Source organism: Grampus griseus (assembly GCF_964374135.1).
Source record: "Grampus griseus genome assembly, chromosome: 11".
Classification (NCBI taxonomy): Eukaryota; Metazoa; Chordata; class Mammalia; order Artiodactyla; family Delphinidae; genus Grampus; species Grampus griseus.
Window position 1 is genome coordinate 52467766 of NC_139005.1, and position 24329 is coordinate 52492094.

General features: G+C 39.4%; 1 protein-coding gene across 2 annotated transcripts in view; it reads left to right on the top strand.

Annotated features, from left to right (window-relative positions):
• The window catches only part of HMGA2 (high mobility group AT-hook 2), a gene marked incomplete at both ends in the record, with an annotated part of 135253 nt that extends 111398 nt beyond the window's left edge, over positions 1-23855 (top strand). The window contains 2 exons of one of the 2 annotated variants that reach the window (XM_082664994.1): positions 11909-11941; positions 23808-23855. In XM_082664994.1, the coding sequence (XP_082521120.1) occupies positions 11909-11941; positions 23808-23855 (81 nt within the window). The remainder of the gene's footprint in view (positions 1-11908; positions 11942-23807) is intronic. The other variant, XM_082664995.1, reaches the window with a different exon arrangement.
• Between the last annotated feature and the right edge of the window lie 474 nt (positions 23856-24329).

Consider the following 24329-nt stretch of genomic DNA (forward strand, 5'->3'; position numbering starts at 1 on the left):
AGGCAAGAGACATACAGATTTCTTGAGTAGAAAGACACAGGGAATGAGGAGAGATGTCTGATGATATAGATGAAGGGTCTGTATGGAAGGATCTCTATGGCATCTGATGGGAAGCAGGCATCGTTATTCTTCCTCACGTTGTGCTCACAGACAATAATATATATAATACATGAAATTATAAGCACCACAGATACGGGAACTGTGTCTACTATTTCCTATGTCATAAACACCATGGAATTTAGAGCTAACATTTTTTAACACCGTCACATGTTAGAGCAAGTGATAAACAGGGAAAAAAACAAAAATAATTTATTAGCATTTACCACAGAAATCTTAGCCTTCACAGACTTGCCTGAATTTTTTTCCATAAACTTTTCAAAGAGAATAAGGGAAATAAAAGAATAAAGGAAAGCATATATATACATAGCAGCACAGGATTTCTACTTCTATAGAAATCTAGTGTGAAAGAAGATGCTATTTATATTTCTTGACAAGAAAACTTTTTCCAGAAGAAAGCTGTTACTATGAAAATAGTTTCCTAATACTGATTTTTCCTTTAAATATATTAGAAGCCTTCGTCTGAACTAAGATCTTTTAATATCATTACATTAAAATGCAGTTTTTCTTATTTGATCATTTTTCTTCTTAGTGAAGTCATAATCCTAGAAAGCTAGACTTTTATTATCTTTTTAAACAGATGCTCTTTTTATGGAGGAGAGGAGATGCTGCATATAGCACTGATTTTTAATAAGAAAATAAGCACAGAATAAGCTGTTCACTGCAGCAGTGTGGCATAGTAGAGAGAGCAAAAGATGTGGAACCATGTGACCTGGGCTGCAGTTGTAGCTTCGCTATATACTGGCCTTGTAATCCCTTGTAAGCCATTTACTGTCTTTAGGGTTCCGCTTGCTTGTGTGTAAATCTGAACAGCAGATGGCTGTTGTGGGGTAAATCAGACAGTACACGTTAAATCACTTTGTAAATGGTACCTTGCTCTGTTACTCATATATGATCAACAGAAATACAAAATGAAGAGTGATGTCACCTTATCCTGAATTGTAGTTAAAGAATGTTTGATTCCATGGGTGTGATCACGAAACAGAGTTCAGAGAGACGTTTCTGGAATGGTCTAAACAAAGACATGTAGTTTTTAGGATGACAGTATACCGATGCTAGAATCATCAGTTTTAGAGCAGTTGAGCTGAGTTAGAGCTGAGTTAGGTAGTGCAGGGGGTTGGTTGCCTCAATCTCCGCTTGAGTTTGAAATAGAGATTTCGGAGACAAGCCTAATGAAATGTGAGGTTCTTCTGAAGAAGGAAGGGAGATGTTTTAATTTACAGATTCTGAAGAAAGGGACATTAATCCAGAGAAAACCTCCAGGGAGGGTCCAGGAAGAAAGTATTCTCGGAAAGACAGGCGTGCTGGGTACACTCTGGAAGTTTGAGAACGTGCAAGGAAGAGAGCCTACTTCTACAACTGTTTAAGCGTTCAAGGACATAAGCTAATGTTCAGGAATAGTTAACATTTCTCGGATTGAATATTAAACCTCCTCCAAGAAAAACAACTCAACTGCTAAAGTCAGTCCCAGGCTAAGGCCAAGGAAATACTGCTAACTTAGGGTTCTAGGAGAGATATGACTCAGTTAAGTACCATAGAGCTCTCAACCCATAAACTATCCCTTTGTAGTCCTTAACAGTGTAAGAGATTACAAATAAATTTACTGACTCTTTCCTTAAGGAAAGGAAATGCCTAAAATCATGATTCAGCTTTTTAAATTCGGTTTCCATGTGTAACTAGTATAGCTGCTGGGAAATACTGGCTCCTCAAATCATTTTGTAAAACCATTTAAAAAAAATTTTATTGGAGTATAGCTGATTTACAACATTGTGTTAGTTTCTGCTGTATAGCAAAGTGATTCAGTTATACATATATCCACTCTTTTTTAGATTCTTTTCCCATATAGGTCATTACAGAGTATTAAGGAGAGTTCCGTGTGCTATACAGTAGGTCCTTATTAGTTATCTATTTTATATATAGTAGTGGTAAAACCATTTTTAAGTGTTTTAGTCTACGACCCAGACAGATGTTCTCAGCATCAAAGAAGTTTTCTAAGTATTGATTCTAAATCTCTTCCGTTAACATAAAAGTAATTAGAACTACTGAAAAATCACACGATTTCTATCCCATGCAAATGGGCAAACACACAAAAAAGGGTATTACATGTGATACGAAAAATTGTGTCTCTAGTTCATCAAGTCCAAATCCAGTTTCATATAACCACTCTGAATAACCCATCAAATGTTAAGAAGACGTTGTGTCTTAAATGGACTTCCAAGTATGTCCCCAACAAATATGGAGTATTAATTATTGCTCATCTCCTATAGTATACAACTTAATTTCCAATATCTTATAGATTTCTCCTTTTATCCATTATTGACCATTAGTCTTTCTGTCTGGCTAAAGTTGGCATGAGCTAAAGTTTGAGTTTAGTCCATAGCATCTATGCACATGTGTTTGATTTGTCAAAACCCAAAGCATAGTGTTCCACATATTTATTCGTTTCACTTTGGTGCTGTTAGCCACGTGTGCATTTGCGAAGTGAACTAGCTTTGTGAATGGTCATATACAGAAAAAAGAAATATGTAAAGAGAATAAACAGATAATTTGCATCTTTAAAAAATACCCAAAAAATGCATAGTGTTTCTGTTTAAAAACCTGTAGGATGAGTACATAGGTCTGAAACAAGATTAATTCTTTTTCTATGGAGTAACACTAATCTCACAATTTTTACCCAGCTCCTTTGCCTAAGGGTGAATTCTTCCCCCCAAATCTTGGAGACGAAATTTTTTCATAAAAATTGAGGTGAAGTCTACTCGTGAGACAACGTATTCTTTACCCGACCTGTGTGTGACTGTTTACTTCGGAATGCTTTATATCCCCAGAGTACAGCCATCTTCCGTAAGATAAAAATCCCTATTAAATGCTGTAGCTCAGGAGCTGCAGCTCAGGAGCACAATTTTAAGTTTAAAATTAACCGTGGTAAGGGCTTCCCTGGTGGTGCAGTGGTTGAGAGTCCACCTGCCGATGCAGGGGACACAGGTTCGTGCCCCAGTCCGGGAAGACCCCACGTGCCGTGGAGCGGAAAAAAAAAAAAAAAATTAACCATGGTTTTAGCAACACTACTGCCATAGCTGCATTTTTGTTTTGTTTCGTTTTCGGACTTTTTTAAACTTAATTCTAATCTTTAACTTTCCAGAGTGAAAAAGAAAATTTCTTTCTTCGTATTTTTCGTGATAGGGATGAATGATACTTTTCCTCTATATCAAGTCTTCAAATTTCTTGTATTTTTTTTCTTCAGTGAACTTACCTCTACCTTCTCATGTTCCCTATTAGAGGGAAAATAGCTCTTCTTTCTTATGATTATTCTTTTTTTACTTTGATGAGCATGCCTCTCTACATGTAAGATTACATTGAACATAGGAGAAAATTAATCTAAAATTGCACGTTATACTTTTTAAATATTTTATTTATTTATTTATTTTGTCTGCGTCAGGTCTTAGTAGTGGCATGAGGGATCTTCCATTGCAACGCACGGGCTCTTTATTGCAGCACTGGGCTTCTCTCTAGTTGTGGCGTGCGGGTTTTCTCTTCTCTAGTTGTGGCACGCAGGCTCCAGAGTGCGTGGGCTCTGTAGTTTGTGGATGCAGGCTCTCTAGTTGAGGCACGTAAGCTCAGTAGTTGTGGCATGCGGGCTTAGTTGCCCTGCGGCATGTGGGATCCTAGTTCCCCAACTAGGGATTCAACCTGCGTCCCCTGCATTGGAAGGCAGATTCTTTACCACTGGACCACCAGGGAAGTCTCACGTTATATTCTTAATATCCTCATTTGTCTCCCCCATTAGACTCTAGGATCCTTGAGACTAGGAAACATTTCATATTCATTTTGTATGCCCAGTGCCCATCTGATGTGTAGTTTATCAAATATCAATTCAAATTTAATGAGCCAGTGAATAACTTCATCAGGTCAAATTGTAGAAGGTTGGCTTTGGAAACTAATCAGGACGCTGAGGGTTTTTTTAAGGATTTCTCTTTGATCTTTCTCCTCCATTCTGAAGGTGTCTGAAAGGTACCAGAGGGAAGGCAAAAACTCCAAAATATTGGCTCTCAAATCTGTTTTCAGGAGAACTACTGTGGCTCGTTGCCATACACATTCAGGCTGATGTTAATAAACACTAACTAGAGTAGATTGTGACTATTCTCATCCTTGAACAGATTAAACAAGGTCAGCTGCAGCGAGGGCACTTTACTATAATAATCCAATAAATACTTTTGAAATGATGCTTACTTTTGTCTTTTGCGATAAGTCCAAGAGTAAAGTCAAGTTGAGTAGAAAATAAAGAACACCTCCCCTTCTCCCCAATACCGAGCAAAAATTCCAGAGATTTTGCCAAAACTCCCCATAGATTTATCACTTGATAGGAGACATTGTACAGAGAACTACAAAATCTCCTTTACTCTCTAAGGGCCAGATGTTACTGTCAAATTGTAACCATTTGAGGCTCCACGTGAACACACGTTGCACAGTCAACTCTAAGTGCACACAGAAGGCGCAAAATATAGAAGTTGTGACCCAACCCAGGCTTTTTCTAAGCTGGAGAAAAATTAGCACTAGCTACTTACTTACGATGGATGGTTTCTCCTCTTTACTAAGGCCTCCCACCACAAGGGGGCAGGATCATTCTCAACTGAGGAAGCCATTAAAACAGGAAGACTCTCAGCCCAGTAAGAGTGGTATATGCAATAGGCGTGAGATTTGTATATAGCTACAGCTGAGTCTCATCCTCACATTGTTGAACCAACATTTGATCTGAAATTCTTCAAACTTCAGACACACCTTCCTATCTAATTACCAAAAACATTCCTTAGGGAGATCAAATAATTTTTTGACCACCTGGTGTTAGAGAATGCTCTGAACTCAACTTCCGTATAGCTATGTCACTAACTGAGAGTTGACCGTTCACTTTAAATTGAACTAGAAGTCACAGTTTTCATAGAAAGCCACCCTGAATAACCACCAAGAATTGTTATATGCCAGTCACTCCAGCCATTCAGTGTCAATGAAGAGGTCGAGTTCAGAAGGGCTTGGAGTGGGTATGAGAAGTTAGCTAGATGGTCACAAAGACAGACATGGTGCTCTAGAAGAAAGGCTGCAGAATAAATGAGAACACCAGAACATCACACCTGGTAAAGGCAAATCCCTCCTCTCACCACAGAGTCTGGCAGAAAACTTTGGCAAAAATAACTTTAAGGGTCAGGACGCGGGGTGGAGAGTCATAAGCAGGGAGATTGAGTGCAGGATCTAGGTTCATAAAAAGTACAGAAATCTGTTGGCTGATACAGCCTAATGACAAATCACAAAAAATATATAGTTGTTAGTGAGAACGGCCACCTTTCCTTGATTCTATTAGGTTAAACCATATGAAGTTGTTGCTATTTGACTGGTTTTGACTGACAAAAACTCAAGTCCATATGGTTCAACCTAACAGTATTCACACTGAGTGAATGCTATGAAGATGCTCTGACTCCAGCTATCCTGGTGATACGGGTATGATGGAGGATTTGCATCTAGAGATCAGAGACTGTTATTTTACATTCCCTGGAGCTCTTGATGTTGCATCGAGGAGCCTCAGGGACATCCTGGGAAGACAGGGAGTGGGTTGGGAGGCCATGTGAATGAGGCATCGGCACTCCAGTCAGAAGTACCATTTTGTCTGCTTCCTGTTGTAGGATTCCACGTGGATAAGATCTGATTTGTAAAAGAAGAGGGAGAGGGTCTTAGGCTTTTTTTCTTTTAAAGGTTCAAAACCTATAGCACATACAGTTCATTTTTTAAAGGGACCAAATATAAATCTTGACATTCTGAAATACTGAAGTTTTAAGACTAAATCTAGAGCACCATGAACAAGTGTGTTGATTACCTCATTTCATGAAATGCAAGAAAGAATGTTCATTCTTGATGATGGTAGTCTCCCTCCAGTTGGGTTAATGTCATATTCAAATATATATATACATATATATTCAGAACTGCACTGTGAAATTTCAGAGACTGAAAATGAAAAGCATATTTCTCAGCACATAAATGAAAGTGAATCTTGGTAAATGGTTATATACAGAGAAAAAGGTCATCTTTTGAGACTTTAAACTACTAGGGACAAAGGGTCAAAAAGGATATCGTTCAAATCACAAGTAAAAAGAATTCCTGTCAGTTTCTACAGTACATGACATGAAGTTGCTGCTGGCCTTCCTGGTTCATGGCTGTATTTGGAGTGTTTACATAGAGACTGGACAGTTTATATAATCTGAGTTGTGTCTACTTATTCAATTTGATACTTTTTAATGAATTTGGTTCAGAAAGCAGTTGAGGTAATAGAGCAATAGGTTGATTTGTTTATTGACATTTTCTCCAGATGGTGGGGGAAATTCATCAGTCAGCTCCGGCAGAAGATGGACCTGGTTGCACTTGTATGGATACAAGCATAAACATAAGTGCCCCTATCTCCATGAGCTGACTTAGGCTATAAAGGACTCTTTGGGAAGTTTAAAAACAAATATCTTTTTAGCAGGATACCATATTTAATTTTAAATTTTAAATGACTGAGCTTATCCTGTGAGCTGTTATTTTGTGAGCTGTGAAATGCCCCTAAAATGTTAACTTTCATTTAGAAATGAGAGTTAACATTTTAGGGGCCTTTCATGTCTCACAAAAGAAATGAGGGTTTTAAAATTCTTTTTTAGTAAACAGCTAGGAGATCTGTCTTGCCCTATACTGCTATGAGAATGCAAAAACGATCTACATGAAGTTTGTGCTAGGGGACAGAAGTACCTCTTGACTCAACAGTGGTCTTATGATTTTAAAACCAAGGGGACAAAACCACCTATTGCTAGCTGGCAGTAAAACAAAAAATATAATTAGATTAAAAGTCTACTACTTACATAAAACCAAAAGACCCATCTGCACGGAGATCCAATGAAGGAGTATTTTCTTTCAAAGGTCAACGTAAGACCCTTTGCATAATGATCATCCTTACTTTACTATACATTGTACCTTATTTTTTTTTTTTAAGTTGAGTGGTTAAGCCCAGTTCAAGCCTCTTTTCATTTAATGTTTAAATTAGTATTAAAATGAACTACTAATGGTCAGGTTCTTTGTTATGAAGGATTTTCTTTCAGTACCTACTAGAAGGGGTAGCTTAGCTGTCTAGGCATCAGCTTTGAAATACCTAGACTCCCTGGAACCATAGGCTGGATTCTCAGGAGGGCTGGGGAGCCCCTTAATTATACTGAAATAAATTTCCTACACCAGTGTCTTTCTACAAAATCTTAAAAACCAAAATACTCTGTGGACATTAAAAATTCAGTAATTTCTTCCCTTTCATTGGGAGAAATACTGGTTTGCTGTATGATCTCAGAAATCCCAAAATAGGTTCTTTCCTTTTTCATATCCTTTGCACTTTCTTAGCATGCTGTATCCTAAGCTATTTACAGACTTTAACAATAATATTTATTTGTTCAAAGATTGTACTTTCAATTTGTCTGAGCTAGTCCAATATAAGGGTTAACCTGCAGAAAACTGCACATTGAAGTCCCCGTGGTTAGAGAGGGCCCTTCTTAATCTTTTCATCATTCATTCAGTTGATGGGTTTTTTAATTCTCTTCACAGTTTTATTTTAACATTATATTAATTCAAAGCATTTCTTCAAAGTCCTTTGTTGTTGATGTTCTTTTGTTCTGGGAGGAAGCTCTCTTCCACCCATTGGATTTTAGAAGTTAAAATGCAACCGCGGAATGAGAGATTTTCATTACAAGCTATTTGAAAAGTGTAACAATCTTATAAGGAACTCAAAATCTGAGTGCTTGGAAAGGTTGGCATGCCAGGTCTACAGAGCACCTAAACTGTATAAATTCCCCGTATGCACAGACTTAACTAGAAATGGAACCATCAGAAGTGTCTAAATCAGGGGACTTCCTTGGTGGCACAGTGGTTAAGAATCCACCTGCCAATGCAGGGGACACGGGTTCGATCCCTGGTCCAGGAAGATCCCACATGCCACAGGGCAACTAAGCCCGTGTGTCACAACTTCTGAGCCTGCGCCCTAGAGCCCGCACACCACAACTACTGAGCCTGCGAGCCACAGCTACTGAGCCCACAAGCCACAAATACTGAGCCCTCATATCACAACTACTGAAGCCCACGTGTCTAGACCCCGTGCACCGCAACAAGAGAAGCCACTGCAGTGAGAAGCCCCGTGCACCGCAGTGAAGAGTAGTCCCCACTCGCCGCAACTAGAGAAAGCCCGCGCGCAGCAACAAAGATCCAACGCAGCCAAAAATAAATAATAAAAAAAAAGTGTCTAAATCAGGAGCTTGGAGCGCTTTGCTATCTGTTCAATAGAACAGTCGTTGTGAAACCCATGCCTTTAAAAGGGATGTCCTCAGACACTCCACAGCAGGTAATAAAGGCAGAATCTCCAAGCGGGGAGGGGGAACAGCTGGACCTTGCAGGCCTGCCTCTTGCCCCCCAGGGTTCACTCTCCATCAGCAGCCTAGGAGAATCAGAGCTAGCCCTGCTGACAAAACCATGAGGCTTCCTGGCTGTGGTAGGAGTGGGGTGGGGAGGGGAACCCTGAGACATCCTAAGGAGAAGACTGAATCTGGAGGTGGAAACCAAGGCTGTGAAGTATAGCTTATCCTCCTGGGTTGAATCGGATTTGACTGTTTTTAAAAGGTTGAGAATGGGTTTCCTCAGAGCATTATATGGGAGATTAAGAGAATGAGGAGACCCTGGTTGTTTCAGCTTTAGAAAATGATCTCATGGAAGTTATTTAAATTCCCTCTGCCTTAGTTTCCCTGTGAGCAAATGAAAATAACAAGACCTGGGTCCTTCCAGTCACAAAGGGGCAGATGTTGAAAACAGAAAAGATTTTAGCTTCTATATGGGAGATGCATGTGTAAAATATTACTCATTTATTAAGGCACAGGGAAATATACAGCTAACCACACTCAAGATTAATATGCACAGTTGATATTATCCGTTTTTTCTTAGAAAAATGTAGTGGTCGACCATGCTTCTAATGACAAGAACCCTGGGGGGCAACTGGTTTCTAGGTATCTAAGCTAGCAGATGCCCCAAGGAAGATAAGAGATTTGCAGTTTGTTTGGTGTCCCCCAAAATTTCCAGACAGCAGTTTGTTTCGTTTCCCATTTTATGAATGGCAGTAGTATTGTGCTTCCATCTGCATTTTCTACCAAAGCCATTCATAAGAATAAAAGCAACACAAAAGAACAACAACAGAAAACGTTCTCGGCACAGTCTGGAGCCATTGGGTGCCAGGGGCTGGGAAAACATCCTGGCAGCCAGAACCCCAACCAGCATTGAAAGTCCTCAAGGGTCTGTTTGTTTGGTGGTCGGAAAAGTATGAAGTGCTGTGTGGAAGGGCAGCTGGTAGAAGTTCTGTGACACGAACTAGGCCGGGAGCCAGGGCTGGCAGGGTTTCAGACATTGTCTTTCCCCTCATTGAAGTGTCAGGACCTAATTCATGGAAAATTGGGTGAGCTGGCAGCCCTTTCAGAGGATTTCATTGAGACCCACAGTGTGCAGGAGTCACATGAATGTGGGCTCCTAGGCCAAAAAGGGAGGGGGACTTCTGAGCAGTAGGAACCAGTCAGCCTGCAAGAATGTGTGAGGATTTGAAATGGTTTGGGAGTAAACATGTGTACAGGTGTAATCAGCAGGAAAAAAGAGAGGGGAGAAGAGTGGTCTGTTCTTACAAATGACTCTTTTGAAATGAATACTCTCTTAGCACACACATTTGAATCCTAAGAGGCAAGGAGTCCTAATCATCCTTGGTTGGCTTCCACCTGGAGAAAACATCATCTCAAAACCTGGGCTTTTATGATGTCATCTCTACTGTGGTTTAAACTCAAACTTTTTTTTTCAGTAAACAAAAGTATTTTGCCATTTCTTTTATTTTTATCTTGTTCATTTAAAAAAAAAAAAGCTCTGATGATTTTTATAAAACACGTTTACTATAGTGGCAATAAGACATCACACCATCACTGAAATTCTGAAAGAAAATGAATAGAAGCTCTACCCCTTCACAATATAGTGAATTTACCTTAACTTCTGTAGCAATTTTATTTCTTTCATTTGTACCACAGAAGCATGTCACTGCCCACATCAAAGTGGTTCAGTTGTATTTGCAAATCTCAGGGATGTGTAGATAGAATAAATAAGGCTTATATTCAGACATGAGAGTGAGTACTGGAAGTAATCCATTAAAAAACTTGGGCTTCAGATCCACCTTTTACAACACCAAAGAATAACTTAAATATTTTTCTAATACTCTAAATATTGGACAGTTAATTTAGGCTGAGTAGAAAAAAGTTTCCTCAGGTTTTTTACTCAAAAGAGGGGAGTTGCACTACATCCAGAATTAAATACATATAGATGATAAAGATACACAGATATAGGTGTAACAAAATATTCTGCAAATGGTAACATCAAGAAGGTGAACAAACCCACAGAATGGAAAAAAATACTTGCAAATCATATTCTGATAAGGGATATGTATCCAGAACATATAAAGAACTCTTATAACTCAATAATGAAAAGCCAAATACATTTTGAAAAGATTTGAATAGACATTTCTCTAAAGAAGATATACCTATGGCCAGAAAGTACATGAAAAGATATTCAACATCACTAGCCATTAGGAATATTCAAATTGGAACCACAATGACATTCACCTTCACACCCAGTAGGATGTCTATCATTAAAAAGACAGACAATAACAAGTGTTGGCACATATGGGGAGAAATCGGAATCCTCATACATTGCTGGTGGGAATGTAAAATGGTGAGGCTGCTTTGAAAAACTGTCTGGCAGCACCTCAAAAAGTTTAACGTACAGTTACCTTTGTGACCCAGAAATGCCACTCCTAGCTATGTACCTAAGGGAAATGAAAACATGTACACACTAAAACTTATACATGAAGTTTTCTTATACAGAAGGTTCATAACAGCATTATTCATGATAGCCAAAAGTTGGAAACAACCCAGACGTTCATGAACTGATGGATGGGTAAACAAAATGTAGCATATCCGTACAATGGAATATTATTTGGCCGTAAAAAGGAATGAATTACTGATGCATGCTGTAACAGAATGATCCTAGAAAACATTATGCTAAGTGAGAGAAGCCCATATATTGTATGATTACAAAAGATACAAAAGACCATATATTTACATGACATGTCCAGAATAGGCAAATTTATAGAGAAAGAAAGTAGATTAGTGATTGGTTAGGGATGGGAGGTTGGCTAGGGAAGCAGGAAGGAATGGAGAGTGGGTGATAATGGATACAGGGTCTTTCACAAGAGGTGAAATTATTCTAAAATTAGATTGTGGTGATGTTTGTACTACCCTCTGAATATACTAAAATACTTTGATGTTTACACTTCATATGGGTGAATTTTATGGAATATAAATTATATCTCAGTAAAGCTGGTTTTTTTAAAAACCAAAATATTAATAAATTAGGCCCTTTCACTTCCTAAGTTTTGTGATATACAGGCTAAAACAAAGTGAATAGAAGAGCAAGTTTATTTTGATGTAATTGGTATGTATTGCAGAACCTTAGTTGGGAATTGTTTTAATGGAGATAACCTGCATTGTATTTCTTTAACATGTGAAGATAATGAATAAACACCCTTTAACCTGAAATAAACCATCTGAACCTTGAAAATTTTGTCTTTGCAGACAAGTGTCTATGTTTAAAACATGTATACTTGATTATTTTCATTATGCGTGTTTCCTTTTAAATTATAATGATTCTTTTCTTTCTTTCTTAGCCTCAACAAGTTGTTCAGAAGAAGCCTGCTCAGGTAAGAGATGGTCATTATGCTTTTTTTCCCCAGTTAATGTAAATAGTGAAAAAAATATGACCCCAAATTAAATCTTTAATTAGTATTTTTCTAGTCTTGTGTCAGCATTGTAGTATTCTTGAAAATTGGCTGTATCCTTCAGACAAAGTCGAGAATACATAGACTGAGATTTTTAAAAATTCTAAAAGATCAAGGCCTGAAGTATACAGAACAAATAAAAATACTTAAAAAAATAAAACCTTTTAGTGCCTCATATAAAACAAATACTTAATCTTATCATGTGTTTTGCCAACTCTTAAACATCAAGTTTTGTCCTTTCCATCTCCCTATCCATATTCCGTTGACCTGATACAGGACTTATTAGCCACAAAATATATCATGATCCATGACTGGAAACATATCTATTCATTGAATTATTCCATAACATTTGGTGATCCCAAAACACTCCCAAAGAAGACTGGGAAATTGGGAAATAGTTATACTAATTTTGCTATTGACGAACTCTCAGGTCTCACTTCAGTTAGGCTGAATCACAGTTTCTGACATCTTTGGCAACATCAAAATTAGGAACCAGCTTTACTTCTTTTGTTCCGTATGCCTGGAGTTCCTTGTCCCAACTATGATCTGTACATAGAAGCATAAGAATCATGCTTATTGAGGAAGTATATCTTGAAGAATAAATTAACCATGATTGCTAAGTATGTGATCTTTATTAAAATGTGAAAATATCTTGCTGTTCTCCCTTTCTGGGTTGAAAGAGATGCCCGGGAGATCTAGGTGCGTCATGCAGAACCTGCCGAAGTTATTAAGCAGTGTCATGGGTTACCAGGTTCTTTGTAGATTTTTCATATAATTTATCCCTGGGATCTTTTCCTTAGAGGTCTCTAAAACTGTACCTTGCACCCTGTTCTCTTGGGACAATGTTGCCTTGCCTGGGAAAGACCATTCAGACAATCTCCTGTGTCTACTATTCTTTACAAATGCAGCTTGAAAGAGAAATGAAGCTTCTAAACAGATATAAAAGCACACAGGGGAAATGCATCTGAATAATTACACATGTGCTTTAAATAGAATAAAAACAGAGTTTCCATGAAAAAAAATCATCCTCATAGCTGTTCCCTTTCCCAAAAGCCAAGAGTGTTGGGGGCACTAAAAATAAGTACACTGTGTTCAAGTGTTTCTATGCAATATTAAACAAAACAAAATGTAAACCAAGCTTGACATTTTTAAGTAGGAGATCCCAAATATATTTAGCCTCTCATGCTTCATCAGTAAGGAAATCTGTAAGGAATTTTTTTAAAAAAGAGCAAATGAATTTATAAATCTGTGCATTGGGGTCAAAGGAGACTGCAGTGTTCGCTGTTGCATCATGGGCTGTGAACAGTAGATTAATAACCTTATGTGGTCTGTTAACAACTTTGATTCAGTCTCTGTTCTTGGGGTTTAGGGAAGATAAGGCGAACGAAAACTTAGTCACGTGCATCTGAGAAATGTGTAGTCTGGCTCAGAGGTTCTTGCCCTTGGCTGCATATGAGGATCACCTACAGATAATATAAATATGATTATATATACACACACATACATATATATATACACAGTTGTATATTATATGCCATATACAGTTGACCCTTGAACAACATGGGTTTGAACTGTGATGGTCAACTTATACGTGGATTTTTTCAATAAATACTACAGTACTACACAATCGATCCATAGTTGGTTGAATTGGTGAATGCAAAATCACAGTTACGGAGTAAAGGCCAACTGTGAGACTTGAGCGTCTGAAGAGTTTGGTATCTGAGGAAGGTCCTGGAACCAATGCCCCTCGGATACTGAAGGACAGACAACTCTGTGTGTGTGTGTGTGTGTGTGTGTGTGTGTCTGTGCCCATGTGTGTGTATGGACCCTACCCAGTGATGATTTTGGTATCTGTGGTGGGTCCAGGAACCAATCCCCCACAGATGCTGAATTGACTGACAGCTCTGTGCATGTGTGCGTGTGTGCGTGTGTGTGTGTGTGTGTGTGTGTGTGTGTGTGTACATCCTGAACCCTACCCAGTGGTATGCGCTGGAACCAGCCCTTGTAAGGCAGCTGTGAGTATCTCTTCCAAATTTTATATTTACTGATGGCAAGTAGGTAACTTGAAATCCACTATGGTAGGAGTATTTACACCATGGAACTTGGAAAATACTACAAATCAGGACTTTTTTTTTTACTGGAGAGCAAGTTGTTGAACATTTACCTACACACCACTAGCCCCACCCTTCAGTGATTCTGATTATTTGGTCTGGAAACCCAAGCATTAGTATTTTTTATGAACTCCTCAAGTGAGTGTAATGTAGAGCCAGGGATGAAGATACTCAGTGAACACACATGAGAAGACATTTGAACATTTGTTGAGCAAATGAGCACAGAATATCAATCTATATGACGCACAATGGGATACAGATGAATGAGTGGAATGCCATGTGTTGCTTAAAGGGATGATCCCCAGAAGAGTTTCAATTTTGTTGTTGTTGTTTAGCTACAGAAGAAAAAATAAAGACATAGATTAGGGAAAGAGGGGAAGATGTTACAGATGAGATGAATGGCATATTCAAAAGTAAAGAGCCAGAGACAGATAAATCATTGGTGGAGATTATGAATGTGGCTGAAACTGACTGCAAATTGGGCAGTAATATACCAAGAAATGATGTGACATCATAAATTTTTGTCCTAAGAGAATCAATCATATCAAAGAAACCACAGATGGATTGGGTTGGTTCTCACTGATCAATCTGGCTGTGTTACAGACCTACAGACCCTGCTCCAGATTTGCCCTTGAAAGGAGAGTTCAGACTCAGAAAAAAGAACATGAGCTCATTGGGCTTCCTAATCTATATTGTCTAAGGACACAGTGATGAATTATATAAACATGGGGACTACACAGAAGTTCATGGAGGATAATGTAAATTTTACATCACATTCAAAAGAATCTCTTCCTTTTCCATCTGTTTCTTTCAAAATACCCTCCCAGATGGCTTTTCCATGTAGCAGTCTGGATTAACTCAGGCTCATATCCTTTCTTCATCAACACTACTTTGAAGGGTTACATTCAGGTCCTGTTTTGAGGTGGTGAAAATTTTAGCACGATTAAATATTTTACATCCCAAGAAAAGGACTCAGCAGTGTCTAAGCAGACCTAGGTTTTGCTTTCTGGCCCCATCAATGGGTGAATTAATCTCTCTGTTCCCTATGTATCCATCTATGAACTGGGATAAAAACAATGCATCTTACCTTACTCCCAAGAACATTTTGAAGAGACTTGTATACATTCCAGGGAGTATTATTACATTCTGACTTATTTTTGTATGCTAGGTTTTTTATTTCCAGAGATTTGTATTCTCAAAAACGTTAGAATTCTAATTAGTTCAAAACTACTATCTTTTTGACCTCAAGTGTTTTTCACTGCACGTTTTTAAAATAAGGATTTTTTTAACTTAGGGGTAATTTTACGGTGATCGCTACATCCTATCATTAGGACTAAAGCAGTTAGAATCACTTGGCTTGTATGTAATTCCATATGTGTGGAAGTACAAAGACTCTCTTCTGAAGTATCCTCATGCCATCAAATTCTGAAAGCTCAGAACTTCAAGGATGCCACTTCTCGAAACTGGGTTACAGAAAGTCACAGTTCATTCTAAGGAGACAAATTCAGGATTATGATAAATCTTATTCATGTGGATTTGTGTATATAAGTACATGCATCTTGTGAGGAATAAAAATTTAAGGAAAACCCTACCACAGGGGTTTGTGCTTGGGAAGTCCACCAGGTACCATCAGCTGCAAACCTTAATAATCTTAAAAATCTAAAGGGGAAAATCTCTAATATTTATGTTAACTGTTTTTTTTAAATTCCCAAACCAGTGAAAACAAAGCTTACTGGAGAACTCTACTATATTTTCATTTAAAGTGATAAAGTAAGAAATTAGCTAATTTCCTAGTTTTTTAGCAATTTGAAAGTTGATTTCTCAGCCACATGGATTACATTCTCAACTTGAGTAGGCAACAGTGGTAGGTTTTGTTTCTGCTACTGTTGTTTTTATAAGAGAAATCCCATAGTGTATCAGGTTATTATTATTGGTAGAGGGGGCTTTGTTTCTCAAGTTTTCATTTTGATAAGAAAAAAATCTCACTCCATCTCAGACTTCTGAAAAGATCTTGCTGGTTTATTAGATATCTTATTGTCTCTTGATTTCCCCCTTTTAAGGCTTTAAACTGAGATTAGAAGTGAGTCCTTATATATAATTCAGACATATTTTCTCACCTGAGCCCTACCCAAAGGGTAAAAACAGCTTTTAAAAATCCTAAGTTCTCCTTCCTTTCCTCAATTTCCTCATTGTTGTACAGCCCTGGCAAGCTACACCTCTAGCAATTAAGACAGGTAGAAACCTGCTCCTTTTCAACTTCCCAGTGAGAGAACTGGAAAGTTTTCAGTTTCTAAAAGACTGGAAACAAAGCTTTCTGTTTCGAAATAGAGCTTTTACCTGGGAGTAACATCTTCTGTGGGTGGTGTGTATCGGAGCAAAGAAATTTCAGTAAGCCTTGGTTATCATGGGATTTTCCCCCCTTAAAAAAAAAAAAAAAAAAAAAAAGCTGAATGTTTTTACAGAGACTTCAAGGGCAGTTTTAAGGATGTTTATATTTCAGACAACCTAAACATTGTTTAGAGCAAAATGAGAGATTTCATTTTGGGACAAGCAGGTTGATGAATTGCAGTCAACATCTTGTTCTCAAAGAAGGCATTTTTCCTGGGGGCTTTCAGTCTAGACGTACAAGGGAGGAAGGAGGAAGAAGGGAGAGTTCTCACTCTCACACTCATCCTTTACGTGGTATCTTGGCCAGTACAGTCAATAGTTCATCATAAATCAGACTTGAAGAAAAGAGGCACTCTCTACTCACTCAGGGAGAATAGTGATTTATACCGCTTAAGTCATAAAGAGTACTGATTTAGTTATTTTCCAACTTACGCCCTTTCAAGCTGGTAAAACATTTTGTGGGCCAGTAAATGTTCGGTACCAACTGGCAAAACATGAAGAATTGTATCAAAGCCTGCCCTGAGTGGGACTGTTTTGTTGTATAGGAAATACTTTTTGATTTAACCTCTGACCTCTGACATTGCAAAGGTCAAGGGAGGAGGAGAGCCAAGTAGAAAGCAACACTTAACCCCTGTAATAAAGTACCTCAGGGATCTAGCAGCACGGGGGGAGGGCAGAGGAAGCATATCAAAATGATTATTAACCGTAAACATATGAAGTCATTAGCTTAGTTGTAATAAAGGAATATTGGCAAGATGAAGTCAGCTGTTTCTTGGCAGGGAATGTCTTACAGAGATGACATAAACTTCTAACGGAAGTGAAAGGACGTCACTCAATTTGGGGCAAGATATAAAACTCCAAAAGGCAAAATATAGTATTTCTGGACTTGACGGATTTCCTATAGGAGTTTTTTTTTTTTTTTTTTTTTTTTTTAAGTGTGATTGTTTTTAACTGTGTGGTAAAGCCTGTGGATTAGGCTAAAAATAAAATGGCCATGTCTGCCTGCTTTTCTAGGCATGTTGCAGAATGCTTTTCCTGTGCATTTTGATGTGAATTGGATAAAAAACGATTATTTATTCAATATGTAAGCTTTCTTATTATCCAAACTTGCTGACCAAAATTAATATGAATAAATAGTAACGGATTTAAAACATGGCCTTTCTAAGAAATTCCTTAATGTTTGAACAGAAATATGTTGCTTTATCCAAGAAACTTTCTGTACCTTCAGAGAATGTTTGCTGGACACTGAAATGTCTTATTGAAGAATTATTTGTTAGCTTAGTATTATTACTGATATTTTCATAATCTTATTCAAAAGTCCTATCTCAGGATAATGAAAAATGTTTGGCGCAATAATGATTAAAATCCAGAAATGTTCTGTTCCCTGGCAACAAATACAAGTTAGGAAAAATTTTTTACACATGGAAAACAAAGAGAAAAGGTTCTCCTAATCTGTGCCATTCATAAACATATCCAGAATATAACCACTAAGCAGCCTTTAATCTATCCACTTTTATTTAAAACTACTCTGCATAAAAGGAAGGACATTCCTCAACAATTTGGGAAATGTTGAAATGAATTTCCTTCTTCTGAGTGCTTCCTTCATGCGAAAATCTTTAGCTATTTTTTAAACATGAGACTTCTCAGCACGAATTAGATCTGGCATGGAAAATTGATCAAGCTTGTGATCCTCAGAAATCATGACTTCCAGGATCCTGAGACTTGCAGTTAGTTTATACAGAAAATGAATTCCCTATCTGAAAACTGAGACTCCCTCCTGAAGATATTTTTAAATAGCCTTTCATCCCAGGAAAGAAATTCGTAGTATCCCAGGGATAAATATTACCTCTGTTTACAATATTTTCAGTAATGGAACTCTGACCAGAGGCATGAATAAGACAAACAGGAGTGTATTTTACAAATCTAAGATGTCTTATTTTGTTTTATTGAGGAGGCATTGTTTAATAATAGGGGTTTTTTTTTTTCCTTTCTTTCTCAACAATCTATCATTGAATCACAGGTAAAGAAAGAAACACAGAATGAGTAGCTATAATTAATCATCATAGCTCCACACCGTAGCCTTACAGGATTTTTACTCTTTTTTTTCAAAGTTTTCCCATTTGGTTGTCACATTTTTTCTCACACCCTGCTGGGCAGCGAGATGAGTATTCTCATTACCGGTCTGACACAGTGAGAATAAGGCACAAGTTATACACCCATTAATGCCAGGGTTGGTGCCTGTGGTCAGTGACATCTAGGATCAACCTTCTTTACCTCAAATATCCCCCAATAAGACCTTATACTGGCTTTATTACATTGATGGTAGCACATGCAAGGTAGATGCTTGTATATTTGCATACATTGGGTTGGCCAAAAAGTTTGTTCGGGTTTTTTCCGTAACATCTTACAAAAAACCTGGGTGAACTTTTTGGCCAATCCAATACATAAAACTAAAATTAAAAAAAAAACAAAAAAAAAAAGATCAGGTACAAATACCGTAAATATCCCAACTTCTAAAGTCTCCTTTTGAAAAACATATTTCCCCCCTACCGTTTCTACCAGAATCCCTTGCACTTGCCTGCTCATAGGGTTTAAGTAGGTTCTAGTGGATATGTTTTTTAAAATGCAATATAAAGTTTTCCTAGTTGGAGGAAATAATCACTTTCCATTAAGTTAAACAGCCCCAGTCCATTTAAAATTAAAATATCTGACCCAGAAATAGAAAGAGTCTGCTTTGTGGTCTTGAGGGTCACTTAGCTGCAGATGGAACTTGAAAACTCGTTTCTGGTCACTGCTGCTGAGGAGAGCCCATAATTTCTGTTCCGGCGGGATTGGCGCGAGATAGTCACGACGAACATGAAACACTCGTGAGTGTGGCATTCCAAGTGCTTAAGGAACTGGACATACTAAGATGACAAAAAGAATGTCATTAAACCATAACTACGCTTTCTAAATTACCAGGTATTGGTAGGTTTACTGGCAAGACAGCTTAAATTACAGATGTATTTGTAGCCTGCAGCATTTTATGATAAGAGAGTTGCAGAATTCTTTGCAACCAAGGGGAAAAAATAAGGATTTATTAAAGCTGGCGTGGACGTCTATGACTTTGCACTCCTTATACACACAAAGAGGGGCATCATGGTGACAGCACTCCTAAAGTTTGAGGGGAGAGTATATCCACTTCTCGGTTCCATTTAAAATTCACTGGCCTCCTTTCCACTGCAGATCTGCTGTTTAGTCTGCATCTGAAAATTAAACCCAGAGCTTCAGCTGTCACATTAAACACTGAACCTTCCTCCAGCGCACACCCTCACCCGTGCCTGTGTGGTAACATCTATGGTTAAACGCCTAAGACATTGAAAAATTCCATCCAACATTAGGGGATCAGGGTGGCTATTGGGATGTCTTCTTCCCCCTTTTGAATAAGTTAGCAGAAGTGTACCCGAGGGTATACGCCACATGCATTGTGCTGAACCAAATTAAAAGGATGGAGATAGGTGCAAACTATATATCTAGGTTTCAGTGGGGGTTTTCTTCCACAAGCGTAATGAAAGCAATGAAAGAGTTACACTTATTAAATTCCTTTTTGGGGGCAACAAAAGAAAGACTAAGGCAAAATGAGTGCAATTTTTCCAGTAGTAGTAATAAAAATATAGTTCTCCAACTCTGCTCATTTTCTTTTCCTTCTCTTCAGTTTTCTGCCCAAAAAATCCATGTTTCACCCCAGTGTGGTACAGCCTCAGTGTTCTTTGTAAGGTAACTGAGTGGATGGCTGGGGGCTGTTCTGTGTTTAGAGGCCTTAGTGGCTGGTACTCATAAAAATGTCACTATGCACTTTCACTTTGAAAAGTCCTTTTATCCTACATTCGTGAAGCCCCATTCCAACGGTAAGCCTCCTTACCAGACTGTGGCTTCTTGGCCTTCCCATCTCACCAGCCAGCGCCTAATGAGATGTGGAGGATGCTCGGCTATGGTCTCTCCACCTCCTTATTGCCTCAGAGCTGCTCTTGGGGGGCTACCCAAGGTCAAAGATCCTTTGGGCGTATGTTGCGAACATGAAGCAATTTAAATAAATATCTCAAGTTGCAAGCTATCACCTGCAGTAATGGCAGTGTCTTCTAAGTTAACTGCGGAGGATTGAATCTCAAGGGTCCCTACCAACTACTCTGCTATGAAAGTAAGATCCCTGGGGGACGTCAGAACCTGCCGCTTATTCCCTTCGTCACCGGGTCCTGTCCACTCTTTGCACCGCAGAAGGGCCCTGTGTGAAGTCTGGTCAGCCGTGACAGGGCAGCTGAAGGTGGATTTCCCGACTCCATCTTCATGCATCCGTGACCCACATGGCTCCTGGGAGGGAAAGCAAAAACTCTTCTCTCCCAGCCTTATCTCGCAATCTGCTGTCAAATCACCTGCCCCAATTCAGTAAATGAATCGTGGAACCAAAACAAAACAACGAAGAGGGTTTTTCTTCTCTTAATTACACGCACACTTTTGTCACAGCAACCATACGTGTAGCAAAAGGCCAAGTCACTGGGAAGGTGAGAACTGGGTCTTGCAGAGGTGAGAGGTGCCACGTGCCCAGCCAACACCATCCACTTGGCAGCCATGCCGTCCTTTGGAGGATGGCCAGTCAGGGCTATGCCAGGAAGAGAGAGCTCTCCAAGAACCAAACACTGAGAAAACCATCGTTCTGAACGTGAGAGAGCTGCATCACCTCCAGAAGTTTGACGGAGTGAGGCTCCCACCCTCTGACATCCTAGTTATGTACCAGTACTAACTGACAGCTACTAGTAGAAGCATTTCAGTGTCGGTGGAAATAAAACAACTCTCCATGTTGTGTTAAGAACCGTTAAATAAAGGAAACAATATGAGGATGAGGCACCATCATTTTCAGCTGAGTTGTGTCTAAGGGATTTGAATAAACCACTTACATATCAGGAGTTTCAAGAGCTCAAATCAAGCAGAGTTTCTGGGAAGGTTTTGAAAAGCTGATCACATTCCATCTACTACAAGGTCTTTGTAAGTTCATGGCCTGAAAATTGGACTTCCTTCCGGATTTGGAAGTACTTTGGTTTCCAGATAGTCTAGAAAAATCGAGCAGTTAGAAATGGAATAATTACAGTTCCATCCAGGGGGGTTTCCAGCTTGACTGCGTTCTATTAATCTGTTAACCAAGAGAAGAAGGAATCACATATATCTGCCGGCGTGTAATCTGTGGTCTGTTTCAGGGTAGTTACCTAAGTCCACACCTCCTGTCATAATGAGAAGTGAGTCATTTGGGGACGGTGACGAGCGTATCTGCCGAACAGCTTAATGACTTTCTGGAATTTAAATATTAAGTGAAAAAACAAGGTCAGAGGGCAGCTGAACCTTGGCTTGTCTCTCTCACGTCCGTCCGTGGCTTTGATCCTGCTACATCCTCCTTTGTGGCCGGGACTCCATAGAGAATCTCAGGGTCATGGCCTGTTGCCTGTCAAGAGGTATAAACGTGCTGCTTAAATATGTGAAGCCTGCCGTTTGGGGGTTGGGAGCAGATGCGAGGTAGCTTCAAACGTTCCACGTTTCCCACATAACCCAAAGCAGACTAAACAAAACCGGTGTGAAATCTCATGACTTGATGCTGCGGTGGTTATATTTTTTAAGCTGTAATCCATTCATTTGTGTGTGTGTTTATTCCCAGGATTTACAGCTCCTTCAGTCTTGGGGGAAGAGAACGTTTGAAACCTTTTGCAAAGGGTTTGCAGTAAGCAGTGGCCTGTGGTTAAAGCCCAGGATAGAGAGAGAGTGTGTGTGTGTGTGTGTGTGTGTGTGTGTGTGTGTGTGTGTCCGCGTGTGCGCATTCATGTGAGCATGTGAGTACCCGTTCATGTGGGTTTTTTTCCCTCCCGTTTGCTGCTTTTACGCAAAGGCGTCACACATGGTAGCATTTAGGAGTTCCTTCACAGCTGAAGTGTTTCAAACACTAATGAATGAAGTTTGGTCATATAATGCAGACAAGGTTTAAGGCATGCTTTACTGAATGGTGTACTGTAGTGACCTGGGAAAGGAAGAGAGGTATAAATTGTGTCAGTTAGCCACCCAGACAAAATGAAGCCATGTGGAAAATCAAATCTATTAAAGTATGAAGACTGTTATAAGCTGTTTTAAGCTGGCCATTCTTAAAGTTTGCTGCAGGAGTGAATGTTTACCTCTTCTCCCAGATCTTTTTCACATGCCGTCTTATGAGACAATGTACAGCATTTGATAAAAATCATCCTCTCACTGAGGATGCTTTTATCAGAAATGTTTATTGTCTCCGCTTTACCACCCATGTCCTGAAAGGTACTGCACGTTTGTTAAACAAGCAGAAGGAAAGAGAACTTTGCAGCTCAAGCCGGCTTGCAGAAATTCCAACAAATTCCAGAGCCATACGGAATCAGAAAAAGGAAAAGAGAAGGAGAAATTAGATTTATAGGAAGAGGAGGCCCTGCAAAAACATATATATTAGATTTTCTCTGCTTGGCCAAACCACCATTAAATGTTCGGTCAGTGTGGATTCAGTATTGAGATTGAGCAGTTAATGCCAAGCTTTGGTCATTGTCTTAAAATGCACTTTAATAAATACAAGAAGAAGGAAATCCATTTGGAAAGGAAGTGAGTCGTCAGCTCTTGCAGCCCTTTCTCAGGCTCGAGTCTGCCCTCACGCTGCCTCTGGTACATGGCAGTGGCATTCCTGGTTACACACAGCTGCCAACACCCGTCTGACTCTGCCCAGAGCCTGGCTCGACTTGCTCTGCGACTTCGGGTATACGACTTACTGTGCCTTGATTTTCTCACCTGTAAAATGGGAATAATAACAGCCAGTCCCTAAGAGCATCAGCTATGATGACCAGCGTCTGAAGGACGCATTTTCTTTGTCCATTAAGAACAGATCCCCTTCACTTGATTTGCTGGTTTTTAAAACTGATGACTGGGATGCTGTCGGGAAAAATTTATCCATTTCTTTTTCCCTCTGATTGGTGAGTAAGCTCACATGGGCCTGACATTCTCTGGACGGCAGACAATTGAATTTGCTGAGCAGCCGCCATGATGTCAAGCCTTAAGTCAACAGTGGCTAATGACTGCTCTGGGAAAAAACAACACCTTGATTCCTCAATTACGGTTTAAGAAGCCCTGGGAACGAGGGGGCTTGCCAATCATCCGCATCCTCTTTTGAAGCCAGCATAATGTGCTGTGGAAACAGGTCACCTCTGAACTGTTTGTCTGAACAGCCCACACAGTGTAATGGTTGTGCCCTTTGTGTGTTCCAGGAGGAGACTGAAGAGACATCCTCACAAGAGTCTGCGGAAGAGGATTAGGGGGCGCCAGCATTCAATTTCTACCTCAGCAGCAGTTGGATCTTTTGAAGGGAGAAGACACTGCAGTGACCACTTACTCTCTGTCGCCATGGTCTTTCCACTTTCATCTGGGGTTAGGGGGCGGGGCGGGGCGGGGGAGGGGCGGGGGTGGGGGGAGAAGTCACGTAACCTTAAAAAGGACTATATTAATCACCTTCTTTGTAATCCCTTCACGGTCCCAGGTTTAGTGAAAAACTGCTGTACACACAGGGGACACAGTTTAACAATGCAACTTTTAATTACTGTTCTCTTTTTCCTTAACCTACTAATAGTTTGTGGATCTGATAAGCAGGAGTGGGTGGGTGAGAAGAACCTCTGAATCGGGTTTAGTCAATCACTGCACTGCATCCAAACCAGAAACGTGTCACCCGCGTGACGCTGGGCATTCCGAACGCTAGGAGAGGCGCGGTGGGAAACACTGACTGCCTCAGACAC